The sequence below is a fragment of the Otolemur garnettii genome, unplaced genomic scaffold (genome assembly GCF_000181295.1).
Source record: "Otolemur garnettii isolate 467f Iridium unplaced genomic scaffold, OtoGar3 scaffold00044, whole genome shotgun sequence".
NCBI classification, from domain to species: Eukaryota; Metazoa; Chordata; class Mammalia; order Primates; family Galagidae; genus Otolemur; species Otolemur garnettii.
Window position 1 is genome coordinate 8,994,915 of NW_003852439.1, and position 20,773 is coordinate 9,015,687.

Genomic DNA, 20,773 nt, shown 5'->3' on the forward strand with positions numbered 1-20,773 from the left:
ATTGCTGGGTGTTGTGGTGAGCACTTATAGTCCTAGCTGCTTGGGAGGCTGAGGCAAGAGAATTGCTTGAGCCCAAGAGTTTGAGGTTGCTGTGAGCTCTGATGCCACTGCACTCTACAGAGGGCAACATAATGAGACTCTGTCTCAAAAAAAAAAAAAGCTGTAAATAAGTTTATAACCTTTGAATTAGTAGTTTTCTGTTTAGGAATGTGACTTGAGGAAGTAACCAGAAAGACTTTCAAAGACTATGAACAAATTCATTGACAAATTATATTCAATGGTAAAAGGAATGAATGTTCAATATCAGAGGATATGGACAGGGCAAATTATGATATATTATTGGCTTATTTTGTGCTGCTATAACAGAATACCTGAGACTGGGTAATTTTTTATGAACAGAAATTTATCAGCTCATGGTTCTAGACTAGAGGCTGGGAAGTACAACATCAAGGGGCCACATCTTGCCAGGGCTTTCTTGCTGTGTCATAACATAGCAGAAGGCATCTTATAGCAAGAAAGTGTGCACCCAGGAGGGTAAAGGGGCAGAACTTATCCTGTTATCAGGAACCCACTTTCAAAATAACTAACAGGAGTCCTCAAACTTTTTAAACAGGGCACCAGTTTACTGTCCCTTAGACCATTATAGGGCCGGACTGCGGGCCCTGGGATGAGTCGGCTGCTAAGCAGGACAGGCAGCAGCAGCAAAAACACCCAGCAGGCCAGATAAATGTCCTAGGCGGGCTGCATGTGGCCCGCAGGCCGTGGTTGAGGATGCCTGAACTAACCTACTCCTAAAATAACGGTGTTAATCCATTCATGAGGGCAGAGGCCTTGTGGTGACCTAATCACCTCTGAAAGGTACCACATTTCAACTATTGTATTGGAGATTAAGTTCCAACACATGAACTTAATTAAGTGGACCTCAAAGGGTATAGTTATGGGTCCACTGTATTTTCTCTGTACAGAGAGGTGCATGTAGAGATGTTTCCCCTTTGGGGGACATGTTCAAATCATAGCAATTATACCATGCAATATTATATAAACATTAATAATCAAGTCATGGGCTGGGTGTGGTGGTTCATGCCTGTAATCCTAGCATTCTGGGAGGCCAGAGTGGGAGGATCCTTGAGTTCAGGAGTTTGAGATCAGCCTAAGCAAGAGTGAGAGATGAAATGCCTCAGTCTCTGCTAAAAGTAGAAAAACTAGCTGGGTGTTGTAGCAGGTGCCTGTAGTTCCCAGATACTCCAGAGGCTGAGGCAAGAAGGGTGCTTGAGCCCAGGAGTTGGAGGTTGCTGTAAGCTATGATGCCATGACACTCTACCCAGAAGGACAGAGTAAAACTGTATAAAAAAAAATTAAAAAATTAAGTCATGAATAGTTTATTAACAAAGGAAGATGACAAAATATACTGAATTTTTAAAGCAAAGTAAAATCATGTAGCAGTATGATTCCAGTGGTATCAAAAGAAAATAATCTGGGCTGGATGCGGTGGCTCACACCTGTAATCCCAGCACTTGGGAGGCCGAGTTGGGTGGATTGCCTGAGCTCATAGGTTCGAGACCAACCTGAGCCAGAGTGAGACCTTGTCTCTAAAAATAGCCGGGTGTTGTGGCAGGCACCTGTAGTCTCAGCTACTTGGGAGGCTGAGGCAAGAGAATAGCTTAAGCTCAGGAGTTTGAGGTTGTTGTGAGCTATGACGCCACAGCACTCTACCAAGGGTGACAAAGTGAGACTCTGTCTCAAAAAAAGGAAAGAATCTGTATTTTGTTTCATTGATTAGGTGGAAATTTGTAAACTGTGTTTCATTATATTAATCAATTCAACAAAACTGGGGTGTCACTATGTGCCAGGCAGTGAAGATATAATAATAAGCTGTTAAAAGTGTAATTTTCAAAAAAGTAAAGGTGTGACTTTCAAATATATGTAAAATGAGCATGTGTCAAAGATTTTTAACTCAGTGATGAATGAGGAAAACTGGAAAGTGTTAGAACTTATTTGAAGGAAAATCTGAAGGAAAGACATCTAAATGGGGAATCAGGACTGCCAAAATCAGTTCACTGATGGATGCAAAACTGGTCAGTATCCGCCTGTGGAGCAATGCAACGTGATGTTTGCAATCATCTTTACTGCAAGATGGAGGGGAAAAAGCTATTTGTAAACCAGACTAGTCAAAGGCATAAAGAAGCCCATAGATCAGATAACTCCAAAGAACCTGAGCCTGCCTGTGAAGGGACACCCTAATGTTTTGTCATTCCAGTATTCGAAACTTCTAGCAAGAAAAAAATAGCTCCTCTCTCTCTCTCTCTTTTTTTTTTTTTTGAGACAGAGTTTCACTATGTTGTCCTTGGTAGAGTGCTGTGACGTCAGAGCTCACAGCAACCTCAAACTCTTGGGCTTAAGAGATTCTCTTGTCTCAGCTTCCCAAGTAGCTGGAAGTACAAGCGCCCGCCACAACGCCCAGTTATTTTTTTTGTTGCAGTTGTTGTTGTTTTAGCTGGCCCGGACCAGATTCAAACCCACCAGCCTGGGTGTATGTGGCCAGTGCCTTACCCACTGAACTATGGGTGCTGCCAATAGTTCATCTCTTTATGGAGCATATAGTCTACTAAGCTGGCTTGTAAACAAAAAAACACATTTTAACATTTAAAAAAAAGTTAATGAGACAAATGTACAGGCTGCTGTTAAAGGATAATTTTCACAAAAAGGTAAGATTATGACTTTCCTAAGATCATCTCAAAGGTTTTATTTAACTTACAATTAGTGAAGAAACTAGTTAAGATATTGCAACTTTGAGATTCTTTGTGCTCGCATAAGGAGCCGGGCTGGAATCCGAATAGGACGACGTGATAAAATACTGCTTTGCTGGGCAGGGATGCCGAAACATGGGAAAAAGGGAGCGGTGGCAGAAGATGAGGAAGACCCCAAGACGGAGCCAGAGCCCAAGAAATATAAGACAGGAGCAAAGAAAAAGGAAAAAGAAGCAGCAGGAGAGGGACCTGTTCTATATGAGGACCCCCCAGATAAGAAAACCTCACCCAGTGGCAAATCTGCCACACTCAAGATTTGCTCTTGGAATGTGGATGGGCTTCGGGTCTGGATCAAGAAGAAAGGATTAGATTAGGTATAGGAAGAAGCCCCAGATATCCTGTGCCTCCAAGAGACCAAATGTTCTGAGAACAAACTACCCACTGAACTTCAAGAGCTGCCTGGACTATCCCATCAGTACTGGTCAGCTCCTTCAGACAAGGAAGTGTACAGTGGTGCGGGCCTACTTTCCTGCCAGTGCCCACTCAAAGTTTCTTATGGCATTGGTGAGGAAGAACATGATTAGGAAGGAGGAGTGATTGTGGCTGAGTTTGACAAGTTTGTGCTAGTAACAGCCTATGTACCTAATGCAGGTTGTGGGCTGGTGCGACTGGAGTACAGGCAGCGCTGGGATGAAGCCTTCCGCAAGTTCTTGAAGGGCTTGACTCCCCAAAAGCCCCTTGTGCTGTGTGGAGATCTCAATGTGGCTCATGAAGAAATTGACCTTCGCAACCCCAAGGGAAACAAAAAGAATGCTGGCTTCACCCCCCAAGAGCGTCAAGGCTTTGGGGAATTGCTGCAAGCTGTGCCACTGGCTGACAGCTTTCGGCATCTCTACCCCAACACAGCCTATGCCTACACCTTTTGGACTTACATGATGAATGCTCGAGCTAAGAATGTTGGTTGGCGTCTTCACTACTTTTTGTTGTCCCACTCTCTGTTACCAGCATTGTGTGACAGCAAGATCCGTTCCAAGGCCCTGGGGAGTGATCACTGTCCCATCACCCTATATCTAGCACTGTGACACCTCCTCCAGATCACTTTGGGAAATAGATCTTTCAAACTACCATTCCTTCTTCGCTCTCTAGCACTGTGTTTTTCATCCATAAGAATAATGTATCTTCCAACCAGGATCCTGTGACAGACTTAGGTTTCTTTTAAGCCCAAAATTTGGTTTCTGTTTTGTGGGTTTTTTCCTATTTCTTTTTTTTTTAAATAACATTGAACAAAGGCTACTGATTATTCTTACCGCTGTTGAGCTATTCACATGAAAATAAAAAGCCATAGTTTCAAAAAAAAAAAAAAAAGATATTGTAACTTTGTTCAAAAGAGAACTCAAAGCACCACTCACTTATACCAGATAAGTAATACTGAAATGCTTTTGCCAATAGATGTAAAACTGTTCATCCCTACTGTGGGACACAATTTGCATTTCTTTTTCTTTTTTTTTTTTTTGAGACAAAGTGAACTGTGGGGTCATAGCTCACAGCAACCTCAAACTCTTGGGCTCAAGAGACCCTCTTGCCTCAGCCTGCCAAGTTGATGGGACTACAGGCACCCACCACAATACCCCTCTAGTTTCTATTTTTATTTTTAGTAGAGATGGGGTCTCAATCTTGCTCAGACTGGTCTCCAACTCCACCTCAGCGTCCCAGAATGCTGGGATTACAGGCTGAGCCACCTGGCCTGGCCACAATTTGCATTTCTATGAATAGGAATTATTGATGTTACTATCAGTTTTCTGCTACTTTCCTGCTCCATAACTCCTACTTTTATGGAGTTGTAGAATCTCAGATTAGAGACAAACAAGTCACTTCCCACTATCCCATGAGATAAGCCTGGAGGCTCTGGCATCCTGTTGAAGTGTAGCCAGTAATCTCACTTGCCCCGCTTCTAATCTTCGTCACTCTTCCCTATAGGGACCAGTAAAAGAATAACAGAGAAGATATCACTTAAACTAAGACCTGAAGAGAAGGTGTCAACTCTGAATACATGCAGGGTTAATGCCTTCCAGCTAGATGGTACAGCACATGGCAAAGGCCCTTAGACAGGGAATTAGAGCAAACACAGGGCCAGTGTGAGGGATAGGTATGACCCGGGGAGGGACATCACAAAGGCAGGGTGCTGGACTGGCATGGTGGCTCACACCTTTAATCCCAGCATTTTGGGAGGCATAGGTGGGGAGACCCATCCCTAAAAATAGATATTGTGGCAGGTGCCTGTAGTCTCAGCTACTCAGGAGGCTGAGGCAAGAGAATCCCTTGAGCCCAAGTAGCTGTGAGCTATGATGCCAGAACACTCTATGGGGGCAACAAAGTGAGACTCTGTCTCAAAAAAAAGAAAAATTAAGGCAGAGTGCCAGCAAGGGTGGAGGAGGTGGAGCCACCAGGGAGGAGATGAGGATTAGAGGATCTCCTCCTAAGTGCAGCCAGTACTGTTGGAAAGTTTTAAACTGGGAAGTGCCAGGATCTAATCTGTGTTGTGTTAAATAGCTCTGATTGCTGCAGGGAGAAGTGATTGGAGGGACTCAGGCGACCTATCAGGGCCTGTGGCCTGGCCCTTATTGGGGACAGTAAGGGGGCCCTGTGCACATGGAGAGGAGTGCCTGGGCCTCCAGCTCATGCTAGGCCTAAAACACTGCCACAGTTCACATATGGATGGGTACAGGTATTGGGAGAAGCAAGGATGGTGCCTGTGTGACAAACTGAACAAGGGCAATGAAATGCTTTATGACTTGTCTTTTTAACTCCTCCTCCTTTGGAATTAAAACTTGCTTTCCGGCTCGGCGCCTGTGGCTCAAGTGGCTAAGGCGCCAGCCACATACACCTAAGGTGGCGGGTTCGAATCCCCAGCCCGGGCCTGCCAAACAACAATGATGGCTGCAACCAAAAAATGGCCAGGCGTTGTGGCGGGCGCCTGTAGTCCCAGCTACTTGGGAGGATGAGGCAGGAGACTTGCTTGAGCCCAGGAGTTGGAGGTTGCTGTGAGAGTGATGCTATGGCACCCTACCCAGGGGGATAGCTTGAGGCTCCGTCTCAAAAAAAAAAAACTTGCTTTCCTTTCTGAGGCCAGTAATCAAAGGGGCAAAAAAATGATTTTTGCTGTTTGTTCTCTATTATCTTCAAGCACAAGAGATGGCTCAACAGAATTGTCCAGACCCTAGACATATGACATGGGTCATGACCCAAGCCTATCTGCAAGCCTAACCCCGCTCTTTAAAAAGCCCTGGTTTTCTGCTTGACAGCAGGATGGTGGTCTTTGAGATGCTTCTCAGCTCCCCTCTTCTTTGCTGACAAATTAATACATTTTCTCTTTTGTCAAACCTATTGTCCTTGTTCTTTGTTCTCATCGATTCAGCTTTGAGAACAAGTACTGAGCTTTCAGTAACACATGGGCTTATGGCTGGAGCACCCAGAAAGCCTGAGGGAAGGTCAGTAAGATTTGATGGACTCAAATCTTGTTGAGAGGCTTGTTGGAAGTTCAAGTCCCCAGCACCCAGATCATGGCTGAAGGGCCAATTGTCAGCTCTGCGAATGCATGTGGGCTGTGACCTTCACCTGGCACAGGGGTGAGCCAATCCCAGCTGCTCTCTGGCCCGTGGGCCTCTCCATCTGGAGCTGTCTGTAGTCCTGGCTGGAGAAACCCTTGGTGCTATGACTTACCTGGAGCTACTCATTAGCAGTAATTAGCAAGTCACTCATTTCCCTGGAGGAATGATGAGGGGAGGAGGAACATGGTTGGAGGTGGCTCCCCACCCTGCGGGGGTGGCCAGAGCTGGTTTCTCCTTGGTTCCTCTCCCAAGCAGGCATGAGTCGGCTGCCTAGGTCATCTTGAGGCCAGGTCACAGTTTAGCAGGTATCCCTGAAGGAGGGACTGCAGATCCCAGCTCTGTACAGCTCACTCAGGGACTGAACTGGGACCTGCCATTTGGCTCCCATCCCTGAAGTGGCTGATCCCCATGTAGTCAGCCACTTCCTCTCCCATGATCCTTTGAAGCAGGTGGACAGCCCCAGGCTGTGACCTCTGATCTCAAGACTCTGAGGTCCTGCCCCCTCTTCTCTGAGTCACTGTGAGTCACCAACAGCGTGAGGAGCTGCCCAGCCTGGTGATGGGTGCCCAACGAGTCAGCTTATGTGCTGGCCCATTTCTTCTGTGCCACCTCCTCAACCCAATGCTTCCCTCCAGGCTCTGTCCCAGCTGCTGTGCTCTGTCCCTGTCTTTCCCGTCCTAGAGCCCTCCCTCCCTGCCTCCAGGAGGTAGAGTATGCAAAATCCTTCCAGGCTGAGTTCTTAGCACTGGGGCTGTGAGTTGCAGTAAGAGTAGGAGGGAGAGAAGAGTCCTTGATTGCCCAAGATTCTGGGCTTACAACGTGCTGGTCACATGGTCATATGACTGGATGACAGGGGCATGCCAGTGCATGCTGAACACTGGGCTGTCTTTTTTCTTTTAAGGATAACAAAGTTTCATTGGATATGTTATGTTTTTTCCAATTATCTTTTCCTTGATGTGGCATAAGCAATGATTATAGAGTAAACAACTTACTATACTGATCACAGTTGTAGTTTTGGCACAAAATGTTATTATTTGTTGGTGGAATAATACTAAACTTTTAATAAAGGACCCATCAAATTGATCACATTTAGAAATATTCTGTTCAGGGCAGCGCCTATGGCTCAGTGGATAGGGTGCTGGCCCCATATACCAAAGGTGGTGGGTTCAAACCTAGCCCTGGCCAAATTGCAACAAAAAAATAGCCAGGCGTTGTGGCGGGCACCTGTATTCCCAGCTACTCAGGAGGCTGAGGCAAGAGAATTGCCTAAGCCCAGGAGTTGGAGGTTGCTGTGAGCTTTGTGATGCCATGGCACTCTACTGAGGGCGATAAAGTAAAATGGTCTCTACAAAAAGAAAGAAAGAAAGAAAGATTCTGTTCAATTTTAAATCTCAGTTCTTTAGAAATATTTGACTGAATACTTGATCCAATTATATAGTCAACATCCTGGGTTCTGTGGGGCTTTCCAAAGCCTGGTTGTTGCTTCCTATAGTGTGCAGCACTGGGTGTTCAGCCACTGTCTCCTCTCTCTTCGCATTCTAGGGTTCTTCCATTTGTCTCAAAAAGGTGATCTGGTCCAGCCTGGAGATGACAAATTCCAGAGAGACCAAATTTCTGTAGTTTTCTAACATCATATCCCTATACAAATTCTCTGGGGAGAATTCTCTGTCCACATCCCTGAATGTCAATGGTCTCATTTCTATGATTCTGGGGTGTTCTAATCTCCTAGTACCTTCAGGTCATGCGGAGACAGAGGCTGTAGCTCCGAATACTAGGGCTTCCTAGAGGTGGCACAACAGATATGGACCCCAGTTAGGTGTCACACTGGGCTGTCTTGAGTGGGGGAGACCTGTTTTATAAGCATTTGCTGATTTTTGTGGTAAAAATTGTCCCACTATGTGTGACTGGTTTCAAGATAATAACGTGATGTCAGCCACTTGCAATTTGCAACATTTTTGAAAATTTAACTATCAGGTCTTTTTCTTTTTTTGGACAGAGTCTTATTTTGTCGCCCTTGGTAGAGTGCCATGGTGTCATAGGTCACAGCAACCTCAAACTCTTGGGCTTAAGCGATTCTCTCGCTTCAGCCTCCCGAGTAGCTGGGACTACAGGTGCCCGCCACAATGCCCGGCTATTTTTAGAGATTGGGGGGGGGTCCCACACTTGCTCAGGCTAGTCTCAAACCTGTGAGCTCAGGCAATCCACCCACCTCAGCCTCCCACAGTGCTAGGATTACAGGTGTGAGCCACCGGGCCTGGCCTCTCTTTCTTTCTTTCATTCTTTCTTTCTTTTGTTTCCTTTCTTTCTTTCTTTTCCACAGCTTTTGGCTGGAGTCAGGTTTGAACCCCCCACCTCTGATATATGGAGCCGGCACTTTTTTTCTTTTTAAAGAGGTAGGGGTCTCACTATGTTGCCCAGGCTGGCTTGTGATTCCTGGGCTCAAGAAATTGTCCTGCCTCACCCTCTAAAACCTCCAGAGTACCTGGGAGTACAGATGCACATCACCATACCTGGCCATCTAGGAAGACAGCAGAGACAGCATGAACACAGTTCTTTAGGACTTCATGGCTGATCACCTCCCTGTGCTGACCACCTCCTTAAGCTGACCTAATTTTCATAGACTGGACATATCAGTACAATAGGCGTAGTTCTTATGTTAACCCCCTACATATGCTGACCAGTTACAATCCCTTGAGTGGTCAAGTTACAGAGGTTCTACGGCATATGCTATTTTAAAAATAAACAGATGAAGCAAAAGGGTTCCAAGTTCACCTGTGATCAATTGAATTAGCCAGACACTGAGAGGAAATTCTTGTGGTGTGGGAGGCAATGCAAGCTTTTCCAACAACCAGAGGAAGCAGTGTACAGGCTGGGAGGCTGAGAAGGGGTGAGGCGTTCTGGCACTCAAGAGTGGACAGTCCATGGATATTTCTTTCTTTCTTTTTTTTGAGACAGAGCCTCAAGCTGTCACCCTGGGTAGAGTGTCGAGGCATCACAGCTCACAGCAACCTCCAACTCCTGGGCTTATGGGATTCTCTTGCCTCAGCCTCCCAAGTAGCTGGGACCACAGGCACTCACCACAACGCCCAACTATTTTTTGGTTGTAAATGTCATCGTCGTTGTTTGGGAGGCCCAGGCTGGATTTGAACCCGCCACCTCTGGTGTATGTGGCTGGCACCTTAGCTGTTTGAGCTACAGGCACCGAGCCATCCATGGATATTTCTATAGGAGTCTTCAAGAGGCAAGGAATCCCTGAGTGACATGCAGATTGCCAGGGAAACAGGACAGCTCAGAAGTGTGATTAGATGGGAGGAAGGACATCTAGTGTGAAGGTGGCAAAATACCAGCTGTAAGCAGCATCATCTCTGTGGGGTCTGCAGTGTCCCTGGGCCAAACAAGCCAGGAGTTTCCAACCATTAGTATCCCAGAAAGCCTTCCCGCAGAGGAGCACAGCCTGCCCTGTTGCTCAGCTGCACTTAGCTCTTTGAGGCCACCAGCCCTTCTCATGTGAGCTTCCCTTTCTCAGGTGGCATGGCCAGTACTGATTGGTCCTTCTCACAGGTGAATACACTGAGGCCAGAAAGAGGAGCATCCGTCTGGCTGCTTTGAAGTCCTCTGTCTGCTGGAGTTTAGCTTGAATCACCTGAGCAGGGGACTGAGGTCTACTCTGTCAACTCAAGAGCAGTGTTAACTGAAATGCCCCAGGAGCCAGGTGTGGACCTGGTGCAGTGGCCAGTGTTACAGGTGGGGGAGAGGGAGACTGCTGCAATCAGAGCTTCCAACTTTTCATGAAAAGGTGGGAATCCAGATTAAAAAAAAATTTCTTTTTTAGTTGTAGTAAAACATACATAAGATTTACCATATTAGCCATTTCAAGTGTGCTGGTCAGTGGCACTAAGTACCTTCACATGTTGTTGTGCAGCTGTCACCTCCATCCATCTCCCAAACTGTTTCCAACTTCCCCAACTAAAACTCTGTCCCCATTAAACACGTACTCCCGGCTTATCCTGCCCCAGCCCCCGCACTCGCATTCTGCATGTGAGTAATCTGAGCAGTATTTGTCTTTCTGTCTGGCTTCTTTCACTGAGCCTGGTGTCTTCAAGTCCATCCACATTGTAGCTTGTGCCCTTGCTTTATCCCTTTTTATGGCTAAATAATATTCTGCAGAATAGCCAGAGCACATTTTGCTTAGAGTCATCTATCCACAGGCATGTGGGTGTTTCCACCCTTTTGCTTTGTGAATGACGCTGCTCATTCACTCATGTACCCAGGTCTGTTTGAGCAGCTACCCAGATGGATGCTTGTATACCCGTGTTCACTGCAGCATTATTTGAAAATCGGCTTTTTAAAAATATGAAATCACAACACTGCAGGGTTAACGCAACCCACGGGTCATCTCAGCAGTCTCAAGGCTTTAAATTCTCCACATGTCGACCCCCAGATTATTTCCCTCAGCCCCTGTCCTGAGCTCACCTGCGTGAGGACCTCCATCTCAGATCACACTCTGCCCTCCAGGTCCTGTAGACTTGGCCTCAAGGAAAGATCTAGAATCTACCCTCTCACCACTCCCTTGTCTCTCCCTTGTGCCTGCTGGTGTCTCCTTTATCCTCGTCCTCCCCACAAGCAGTGCCATTGGTCTTACCAGCTATTGGGCTACATGAGTCACTTATCTCTTCAATTCTCTGTTTCACCCAATGTCTGCACCATGAGGGCAGGGATTGCAGTTGGTTTGTTCACTGTTGTATCTCTAGCACTTAGTAGGTGCCCAGTATATGCCTGTTGATTGAGTTTATGACGGTAGGAAGTGTGTCTTATTTTCCTTGACTATGCCAGGGCTTGGGACAGTCTCTAGTAGATAGTACTGTTGCTTAGCAGCCTCTGGTAAGGTAGTGAATGGATACCTCTGTTCGAAGTATCTCCTGACTCTTGGGCCCACATCTGAAATGCTACTGCTGTGAGTCACTTCTCTGGCTTAAGTGTTGCCAGCTCCAGCTGTCATTAGCATGTAAGTCATGACTGCCTGAGTGCAAATCAGTCAGTGGTCCTGAGACCAGGACAGGCCACATGGGTGGCAGGAGTGGGCAACTCAGAGATGCTCAGTTGGGATGTCTGGTGTGGGTCTGGCATAAATATTTTGCTGAATAAATGTTGAATCAGACCAGGGTCTCCACCTCCTGACCCTTCAGAGACTCTGGTCCCCACACCCTGGGAACTAGGGAATAGGATCTGGGGTTCTTCCCTGGGACTTCTGCCAGGAAGTTTTCACCTAGCCTCTCACACTTCCTCTGGCTCCTATGGAGCCCTTTTCTGTGGAGCCCACTTCCTGGTCACAACATTCTACTGATGACAGCATCTTGGGAAGGGTACATGCCCCTGGGGTTCCCAGGGCAGTGAGCCAGATTTTAGGCAGAAAAAGCTGGAACAGAGAGGAAACTGGGGAGAAAAAGAGGAGAGACTGAAGAGGAAGAGGGAAGAGAGGAGAGACTGAGAGACTGAGCCATCACTTCCCAGCCACCTCCAGACTCAGCTCTTCCACAATCACTTATTCATTCAACAAACATCTATTGAGACCTGATGGGCAGCAGGCCCAAACAGGACCCTGAGGATCCACAGGAGCCTCCTCTCTCCACCCTGTACCTCTGCCCAGGGAGCCAAAGCTCACAGACCCAGCTTCACAGAGGCCCTCCAGGGGCTATGCCATGGCCCAGACTCCAGCCTCTGTGCCCCTCCACAAGGCCTCACTCTTATCCCCCAGTCACCTGCTCCTACCCCTAGGAAGATTTCAGTCTCCTGAACATAGGACCTAGCTTGTTCATCATGTATGTCCTTGTGGCCAGCACAAGGCTTGGCATTCAGCAGGTGCCCAGCAAATGCCAAGTGAGCTGGGGGGGCAACCACCTCAGTTCCAGAAGGGAGTAGGCTGGGGAGCATGGGGCTTAGGTCCAGCCATGGGCACAGGGGCCCCAGGAGAAGGCAGATGAGGAGGCCCAAATGACAGTCCTGCACTGTTGCTGCTTTGGCAGCCCAAGGGTACTGCCCCTTGCCTGGCCACTCTGCACAGGCATTTTCCTTCAGTGCCCCAACCCCTCAGAGTCCTGGGACAGGCAACAGGGCATCAATGGGGGGCTCGGCCCTACCCTGGGCACTGTACCAATGGGAAGGGGCAGCCCTTGCCTGCAGTAGATCTGGGCTGCTTTGGACCATGGCAGCAATGTTCCTGCCACACACATTAACCCTAACAGACTGAGGAGGTGAGCAGCATGGATTTCACCCCAGTGCAGGGTCTGGAGAACGCTGAGGACAGATGTGTCCAGAGCAGAGCTGTGGCACTCAGGAGGCATCTGTGTGCTCTGCCAGAGGGGCTCTGACTGAAGTCTCCAGGATGTGAGGTGGGGCTCCCTGGGCCACTCCTCTTGTAGCCTCTGTGCTCAGCTCCCCTCTGGAATTATGTCACTGTCACCATTACCATGGGTAATGCAGGGCCAACCCTGCTCTTCTCCAGGGATCTGAGTTGATGGCTCCTTTCTTAGGCAGCCTTTGCTGATCCTTGATCAGGGTCAGGTTCTTTCTCTGGGCCCAAGCTCCCACCTCAGCACAAAATGACCACAGCTGCCTGAGCTCCCACTGCCGTCTGTAGGATCCAGGTTCAGATCTAAGTTTCACCATTCACCCACCAGTTGGGAGATCTTGGACAAGTTGCTTAACCTCCCTGAGCTGCCTCAGTTTCCTCCTCTGCAGAATGGGAATAATAAGGAAATTTGAGGCTGAAATGCGGCAATCCTGAACACACCTGTAGCTGCTCTGGTGTGTTTCATTCACCCCCTCTGGCCAGAGTCAGGTTCCCAATTCCAGGTGACCCAAAGGTGCTGGCTGGTCTAGAGGAAGCCTGCTCCTGCTTGGGATGGGGGGGGGGTGTCGAAAGTGTGGGCCCCACAGGGTGCTGAGTCAGTGCTGGGTGGAAACACAACTAATCCACCTCCAGCCTGGGCTACCCCAGCTCAGCCCAGCCCTGGGGGGTTCCTGGCAGTGATAGCCACAGGCCTATCTGCAGGCTCCTCCCCTTCCTGGAGTCCAGGTGAGAGGTGACTGAAGTGACAGGGCTGGGCCTCTCCTATACAGACAACTCCAGGGCGGCCCCAGGGATGGTGGTTCTAGGGACAGACACCACTGAGGCCTGATTCACAGCCTTCTGGGAAGTGGGTTAACGGGATTCCAGAGCCCCAGGTGGGGCCAGATCTCCAGGCTGAGTCACGGCACCCAAGCCCCTGGAGGCAGGAGCCGTTACAGAGCCTTGCCACCCTCCTTGTCAGTCTCCAGCCCCCAAGGGTCTTGGGGTACCCCCAACACCTGGTACACTAGCCTTCAGCTCTCCAGACTTGAGGCCTTGCCTCACCCCAGATCCCCTTCCTTCCAACACTGTGGGACCTTTCTCTGCCCACCCCACCCCCAGTCATTATAAGGAAATTCTGGGCCCAGGTCCCCTCACCTGCCCCTCCAGAGGCCACATCCTGGACCCACAGCTGGAGCCTGGGCCCTAAGCCCACCCACCAGGCCCCAGGCCTGGGGTCTCAGCTCAAGTGCCCTCCCCTAGCGGCTCATTTCCTCCCCACAGCCCCGCCTGCCCTGTACCCACAGCCTGGGTGGCTGGGACTCAGCAGCCTGGAAGACTGGTCTGACGGCATTCCACCTCTTGGGATAAAACCGAGGTAATCCGAAGGGTACCCTACACACTCAGGCCACCTGCCCTGCCAGTCCCAACTAGCACAGCCCTCGGGTCCCTTGAGACTGCTGACTGGTTGGGCCCCCACCCCCACCCCCACCAGCTATGGTGGTTTCCAGACCTCCCCCAGCCCTGGGTGGGGCCCGTGTCAGGATCATAACCTCCCTGCTGCTTCTGGCTTCCTCAGGTGAGTTCAGAGACCTGCCCTTCCTGCCCTGAGGGCTGCTGCTGCCTCTGCTCAGACACTGTCCCTTCTGCATGGAACTCCAGCTCTTCTCTTCTTTCGTCCCTTGATTTTGTTCTCTCCCTTTCTGTCTCTGGCTGTTAGCCATACCGCGTCTCCTTTCCTCTAGAGCTGAGGACTGAATGAAAGAATGTGGATTAGCCTAGCACACAGTGGCTCAGTGCACATTGCTCTCTCCTTTCTGTCACCTGGCCTCCTCCTAGCTTGCATCTTGCGGCAGGAGGCCATTCCGTCTGTCACCCTGCCCTCCTCCTAGCTTATATCTTGGGGCAGGAGGCCACGGGAGGGTGCCAGGTGGCAGTAGCATCCGGGCCTGGACCTGGGTCTGTGCTTCCTGAGTCTGCTCTCCACCTCTCTGGGACATGCCTGTCCCTCATCCATCCCTCTCCCGTGCCTCATCCCCAGTGGTGGACAGAGTGTGGAGCAGGCTGGATGTGTGGACTGGCCGAGGGGAGAGCAGCAGCTGTGGGAGGGGGCTTGAAATGCCTTACCTGGAGGGCCTGTGCAATAAGTGACTTGAGGGGATCTCTGACCACTGAGGGGCAGGGGCTCCTCCTGCTACCAGCCTGACCTTCCCTTCTCTCACCCTCAGCCACCCTCAAAGCTGCCAAGATACCTGGTGAGTGGGAGCTGCCCTGGGTCTGGGGAGGAAGGGAAGCCCGAAGGGGTTTCCACCCAAGCAGAAGTGGGGGCAGGAAGGGAGAGTGAGGGCTGAAAGGTGTGCCAGGCAGGTGGGCAGAGTGGAGGTGGTGGGGGTGCGGGGGATGGGTGGATAGGCTGCAGGGAGCTGAGAGGGCCCAGAGATGGGGGAAGAACCAGCAGAAGATGGCTCAGGGGAGGGTGAGCTGGCTGGGTTGGGGGGTGGGAGGGGAGGCCAGGATGCGGCCTGGGGGTGCCTGGAGTTGGAGAGACAGAATTTTGACCGTGCCTGGCAGCGCCCCCAGCCTGTGGGAAGCCCCAGCAGCTGAACCGGATTGTGGGTGGCCAGGACAGTGCCGATGCTGAGTGGCCGTGGGTCGTGAGCATTCAAAAGAATGGGACCCACCACTGTGCAGGCTCCCTGCTCACCAACCGCTGGGTGGTCACCGCTGCCCACTGCTTTAAGGGGTACGTATGACCAGGCCAACCACTTGGCCCTTGGGACCCAGGTTTCCTCCCAACGCAGTCCCAGCTTCTAAGCCTTTGTCCAATCTTGGTGCCCCTCAGTAGAGACTCAGATTCTGTCAGAAGCCTCTCCTGCCTTCAAGGCCTTCCCAGTCTTGCTGTTAACCTAGACCTGCCCCTCCTGCCCTGAGGGCTGCTGCTCCCTCCGCTCAGACACTGTCCCTTCTGCACGGAACTCCAGCTCTAGCTCTTCTCTCGTCCCTTTATTTTGTTCTCTCCCTCTCTGACTCTGGCTGTTAACCGCACTGCATCTCTTTTCCTTTCTTTTCTGCATCAGCTTCTCCCAGACTCCTCCTAGCTCATGCCACCCCATTCTTTTCCAGGAATCTGGATAAGCCATCCCTATTCTCAGTGCTTCTAGGGGCCTGGCAGCTGGGGCACCCTGGCCCTCGGTCCCAGAAGGTGGGCGTTGCCTGGGTGCTGCCACACCCTAGGTACTCCTGGAAGGAGGCTGAGCGTGCAGACATTGCCCTGGTGCGCCTCGAGCATCCCATCCAGTTCTCCGAGCGAATCTTGCCCATCTGCCTGCCGGATTCTTCCATCCATCTCTCTGAAGATGCTGACTGCTGGATTGTGGGCTGGGGGAGTATCCATGATGGAGGTGCAGCTTCTTTCCTTCAGAGGTGGTTGGGGATGGATGGGACTGAGGGTGGCAGACACTCAGAGACAGATACCTTGAGTAGCAAGGGGTAGAGGCCAGAGGTATAGTATGCCAGAGATAGAAGCGAAGACAGGCTGAGACCCAGAGATGTGAAGTCAGAGACTTAAGTGGATAGTCATTTCTTGGGTCATTTCTTGTTCAAAGGTATCTTTGTGTTTTGAGGCAACAACAGGTATTCACCAATGCAAGAAGGGCTGAAAGATGAAGATGAAGAGCCCTGGGGGGGGGGGTTGGGCACCCCTGGTAGCAGCATGCCTTCAAAATTCCCTGGAGGAAATGCATATTCTCCTTAATTGTAAAATGTAATTTCCAACCAAATCTAGAGGTTTGGAAAAACATCATCTAAAACCACAAACTACAGGCAGCACCTGTGGCTCAAAGGAGTAGGGTGCTGGTCTCATATGCCGGAGGTGGCAGGTTCAAACCCATCCCCGGCCAAAAACTGCCAAAAAAACACAAACCAGATTAAATAAAGCCAGAGGCAAAGAGGCAGCGAGAGAAAGATAAGTGATAGATAGATAAATAGATAGAATAGGTGGTGACTGGGCTAAGAAAAGAAAACTTTCAGGCAGAGACCAGGAATGAAAGAGAGGCAATGGAGACCTGGAAGGGAGAGATTGTCTGTGTGTGTGTAAGAGAGAGAGAGAGAGAGAGACTAAGACTAAGTAAAGACAAAGTGTGAGCAAAACGGAACTTTAACCAGATTCTAGAATTAAGAGAAATCACACCAATTTGGGTGAGAGTGGAAATTGCAAACTGGAGAGAGTCCATAGCCCAGCCCTGGGTAGGGTGTGGGGACCCCTCAGTATTAACGTTGAGTGGACATTTATTGGACACTTGTGCTGTGGCAGGCCCCTGCTGGGTGAAGTAATGGAGGAAAAGCCTCAGCCAAGCTTTACTCACCTGGGGGCATCCGAAAGCTTATTACAGAGGACCGATCCCAGGCTCCGTATTCAGTAGGTACAGAAGTGGAGACCTGGAATTCTGGTTTTCTGAAAGCACCTTGGGAGAGCCTAATAGAGCAGCCTATCCTTTAGCCTTTGAGTAACTGCTGCTAGTGGGGATGGAGGGAAATAGTCCACAAGCCTGACTCTGTCCTCCTTTCCTCCAGTGTCTCTACCGCACCCTCAGACTCTGCAGAAGCTGAAGGTCCCCATCATTGACAGGGAAACCTGCAACCGCCTGTACTGGCGGGGAGCTGGGCAGGCGGCCATCACTGAGGACATGCTGTGTGCTGGCTACCTGGAGGGGGGGCGAGACGCCTGTCTGGTGAGCAACCCCACCCTGCTTCCAGCACTGGTCTCGAGAGAGACAGTGTCAGCCTGTCCTAGGAAGCTTGGTTGTAATTCCTATTCTGCTGCCATAGTTGTAAGCTTGGGCAAATGTTTCTTCTTTCTGAGCCTCAATTTTCTAATCTTCAAATTATGAATCACACAGTACAGGGTAAGAGGGGACAGGCTGGGCAGTGAGTTTGGAAGGCATGTCCTTCACTGATTACCGATGCAGTTCGGGTACCACTGCCTCCGGGAAGGAAAAGTGGACTCTAGAAAGGGACCGGTCTGCCCACTGACGTGGCGTAGGTCCTGCTGTGCCCAACCCCTGTCCCCCCGGGGGGTCCTAACAGCTTCTTTTCTACGGCAGGGCGACTCTGGTGGCCCCCTGATGTGCCAGGTGGATGGCTCCTGGCTGCTGACCGGCGTTATCAGCTGGGGTGAGGGTTGTGCGGAGCGCAACCGGCCCGGCGTCTACATCAGTCTCCCCGCGCACCGCTCCTGGGTGGAGAGGGTCGCGCAAGGCGTGCAGCTCCGTGGGCGCTGGCAGGGGAGCTCCCAGGGCGGGGCGCCCCGGTAGAGCAGCCGGGGCGACGGGACTTGCAGCTTCCTCTGCTGTAAATGAGCCTTCTACCTCTGGGGGGCGTCCCCCTCCCGCTCCAGGGCCCGCCCCGGGCCGGGAGCGCCTTTGTTTATATTGATGTTAATGATTTTTACGGTTGTTTGTAACTCTGCCCACATATCTTATTTATTCTTCCAATTTCAATAAATTATTTATTCTCCAGGTTCTGATTTTGCCCACGTATGGGGACACTGGAAGCGATACTGGAGTTAAAATGGGGGGAGAGGAAGCTATGAGCTTGACTTGGCCTGGTGGGGACCCAGGGTTCGGCATCCTGACCCCTGACCTTTGCAGCCTGAGCTCGTCTTTTCTTCTTACCCCTCGCCCCACTAGGGTGGCAGAATTGAATAGGGTGCCTAGTGGCCTGGTCAGGGGTTCCAGCCCCCCTAGACTGCCCTCTAGATTTTCACAAGAGGGCTGGCTAGGAGCAACCCAGCCACAAGCTCTCCCTTCAGGCCAAGACCTCCTTCCCCTCCCCCCAGCACAGGTTGCAGGAGCCTGGCAAAGTGTGGAAGTGCCAAGGACGATGGCATAGAGGGGAGGCCCCCCCTGCTTGTGGGGGTCAGGGGAGCCGGACTGGGCATCTGTTTGGCTCCTGCCTGCTAAGTCTCGGACTGATAATTCTGTTGCCCATGACTACTCACTTGCAGCGGGCTCTGACTGCTGGGCCCAGCCCTGACCTGCCTCTGCCCAATCTATGTGGGCAGAGGTGTGTGCCAGCCTCCCAGTAAGAAGTGGATTTGTGACGTATTGCTGATGTTGGTATGCGAACTGCTTGGCAGCTGATACAGACGAGATTTCTACAGAACAAAGTCAAGAAAAATAATCAGGTCCAATTATGCTGGAAAAAAAGATAGTTGGCTCAGCACCTGTAGCTCAAGCGGCTAGGGTGCCAGCCACATACACTGGAGGTGGTGGGTTAAAGCGGACCTGCCAAACAGCAATGACAACTACAGCCAAAAAATAGCTGGGCATTGTGGCAGGTGCCTGTAGTCCAGCTACCTGGGAGGCTGAGGCAGGAGAATTGCTTAAGGCCAAAGAATTTGAGGTTGCTGTGAGCTGTGATGCAACAGCACTCTACTGAGGGCAAAGTAGTGAGACTTTGTCTCAAAAAAAAGTCCTTTGCTCAGAATGTCTCCAACTAGAAAGGAGCAAGGAAGTGACAAGTTTTGAGAAGGGAATGCATGCATATGTGTATGTGTGTGTGTCTTTTTTGGGAGTACAGTTGTAAAATATTTGCTTGTATTTTCTGATTACGTTATTAGATCGTAGTAAATGCTGTGGGGTTGTTTTTAAAAAAAAAAAATAAATAAATAAAAACTGGCTTCCTTTCTGTCAAGAGAACCAGGCTGAGATGTGCTGGTGTGACTTAAGTGTCCCCAGAACTCCTCCCTCTGAGTCCTGGTCCCCTCCTTAACATATCTCTACTCTGTGGCTTTCCATACCCTCTGCTCTTTCTTCAGCCCCCTCCCCACTCTAGCCCTCATTTGCTAGTTCTGTTCCCTGCCTCAGTTCCCCCTCTGTCCCTGCCCTCTCTGCTCTTCCCTTCTCCCATTTTCTGTCCCTGCGTGCTCCTTCTCTTTGTTTCTCCTGCTTACCAGGAGAAACTCCAGACCCCTCCTCAGTCTGGGGTCGCTGCTTTCAATCTTTCCTCTTGCCCCACCTTCTCTTGTCTTTAGATCTTGTCCTCTCTCCTTCTCTAGTCTCCCACTTCTGTCCTGCTGTGTCTTTTCCTTTTCACCTTTCACTCTCTGACCCTGTTTCTCAGGTCTATCTCTACTTCATCGCCCCAGCTACTCCCTCAGATGGGATCCTTAGAGAAGCCCCCAAGAAAGCAATGCCTAGAAGGATGCTTGGGCAAGGGTGAGGATTTTTCTGAGTTGGGAGACTGGTTGAGATGACCCCCCCAGGTCATCTCTGAGCTTGAAGGAGCCTCCTGTGTTCTTCTTGTTGGCCCTGTGGGATCCGAGGGGACTGAGGTCAGGCTGTGTGTGAGGTGGGAGCCAGCCCCTGGCTCTTGAGTGCAACAGGACTTGCAATGATCCCTTTTTCGATCAGCATGGGGGACCACAGGGGTGAAAACACAATTGCCCCAGTCCCTGCAGGGTTGAGCCAATTCGTGCAGTTGATGCAGCTCTTGTTCCTCAGGGAGGCTTCCCTTGGGAGGTTTCGCAGGTGTGTGGTGTGTGCACCCTGCTCAGAATTCCGGCCTTGCTGGACATACTGAACTCAAGGATCACACAGCACCCCCCTTCTCCTTGGTGGAGCCTGGCCCACTCTAGGTGGGGAGGCCTCACTACTTTTGTCCCACCAATATCACCTGCCTCTCTAGGGACTGAAGATAGAGACTCCTGGGTCTTCCCAATGGGCCAGTTGGAATTGGCCCCCCATGACCAGCTAACATACCCACCCTGAGCTTCTGGACAGATGTCTTTGACCTTCTTCAACCTCCTGCATGGGATAGCCCTTTGCAGAGCAACCTACCTCCTCAAGGGTAGGGTGGGGACCATCCGGCCCTAGTGACAAAGGTCCTTATGGAAAGAACTGCGGGAGGCGCCTATGGCTCAGTGAGTAGGGCGCCGGCCCCATATACCGAGGGTGGCGGGTTCAAACTCAGCCCCGGCCAAACTGCAACAAAAAATAGCTGAGTGCTGTGGCGGGCGCCTGTAGTCCCAGCTATTTGGGAGGCTGAGGCAGAAGAATCGCCTAAGCCCAGGAGTTGGAGGTTGCTGGAGC

The 20,773-nt window shown here is 50.5% G+C and overlaps 1 protein-coding gene and 1 pseudogene across 2 annotated transcripts; both read left to right on the top strand.

The window, feature by feature from the left end:
* Positions 1-2,872: 2,872 nt before the first annotated feature.
* Positions 2,873-3,995, top strand: LOC100962569 (annotated as a pseudogene). The gene has a single exon (XR_153706.2). The product of XR_153706.2 is annotated as a DNA-(apurinic or apyrimidinic site) lyase-like (transcript).
* An 11,127-nt stretch (positions 3,996-15,122) lies between these two features.
* PRSS22 (protease, serine 22) lies at positions 15,123-18,137 on the top strand. Its single transcript, XM_023513860.1, has 5 exons — positions 15,123-15,159; positions 15,255-15,426; positions 15,807-16,084; positions 17,256-17,413; positions 17,786-18,137. Exons 1-5 carry the CDS (start codon positions 15,123-15,125, stop codon positions 17,993-17,995), a joined length of 855 nt encoding a protein of 284 aa, XP_023369628.1. The 3' UTR covers positions 17,996-18,137.
* Positions 18,138-20,773: the final 2,636 nt, after the last annotated feature.

Coding starts and splice junctions, on each gene's coding strand:
- PRSS22 (XM_023513860.1), top strand. CDS start 15,123: ATGGGGGAAGAACCAGCAGAAGATGGCTCAGGGGAGG. Junction 16,085..17,255: donor GGGGAGTATCCATGATGGAG/GTGCAGCTTCTT, acceptor CCTTTCCTCCAG/TGTCTCTACCGCACCCTCAG. Junction 17,414..17,785: donor GGGGGCGAGACGCCTGTCTG/GTGAGCAACCCC, acceptor TTTCTACGGCAG/GGCGACTCTGGTGGCCCCCT.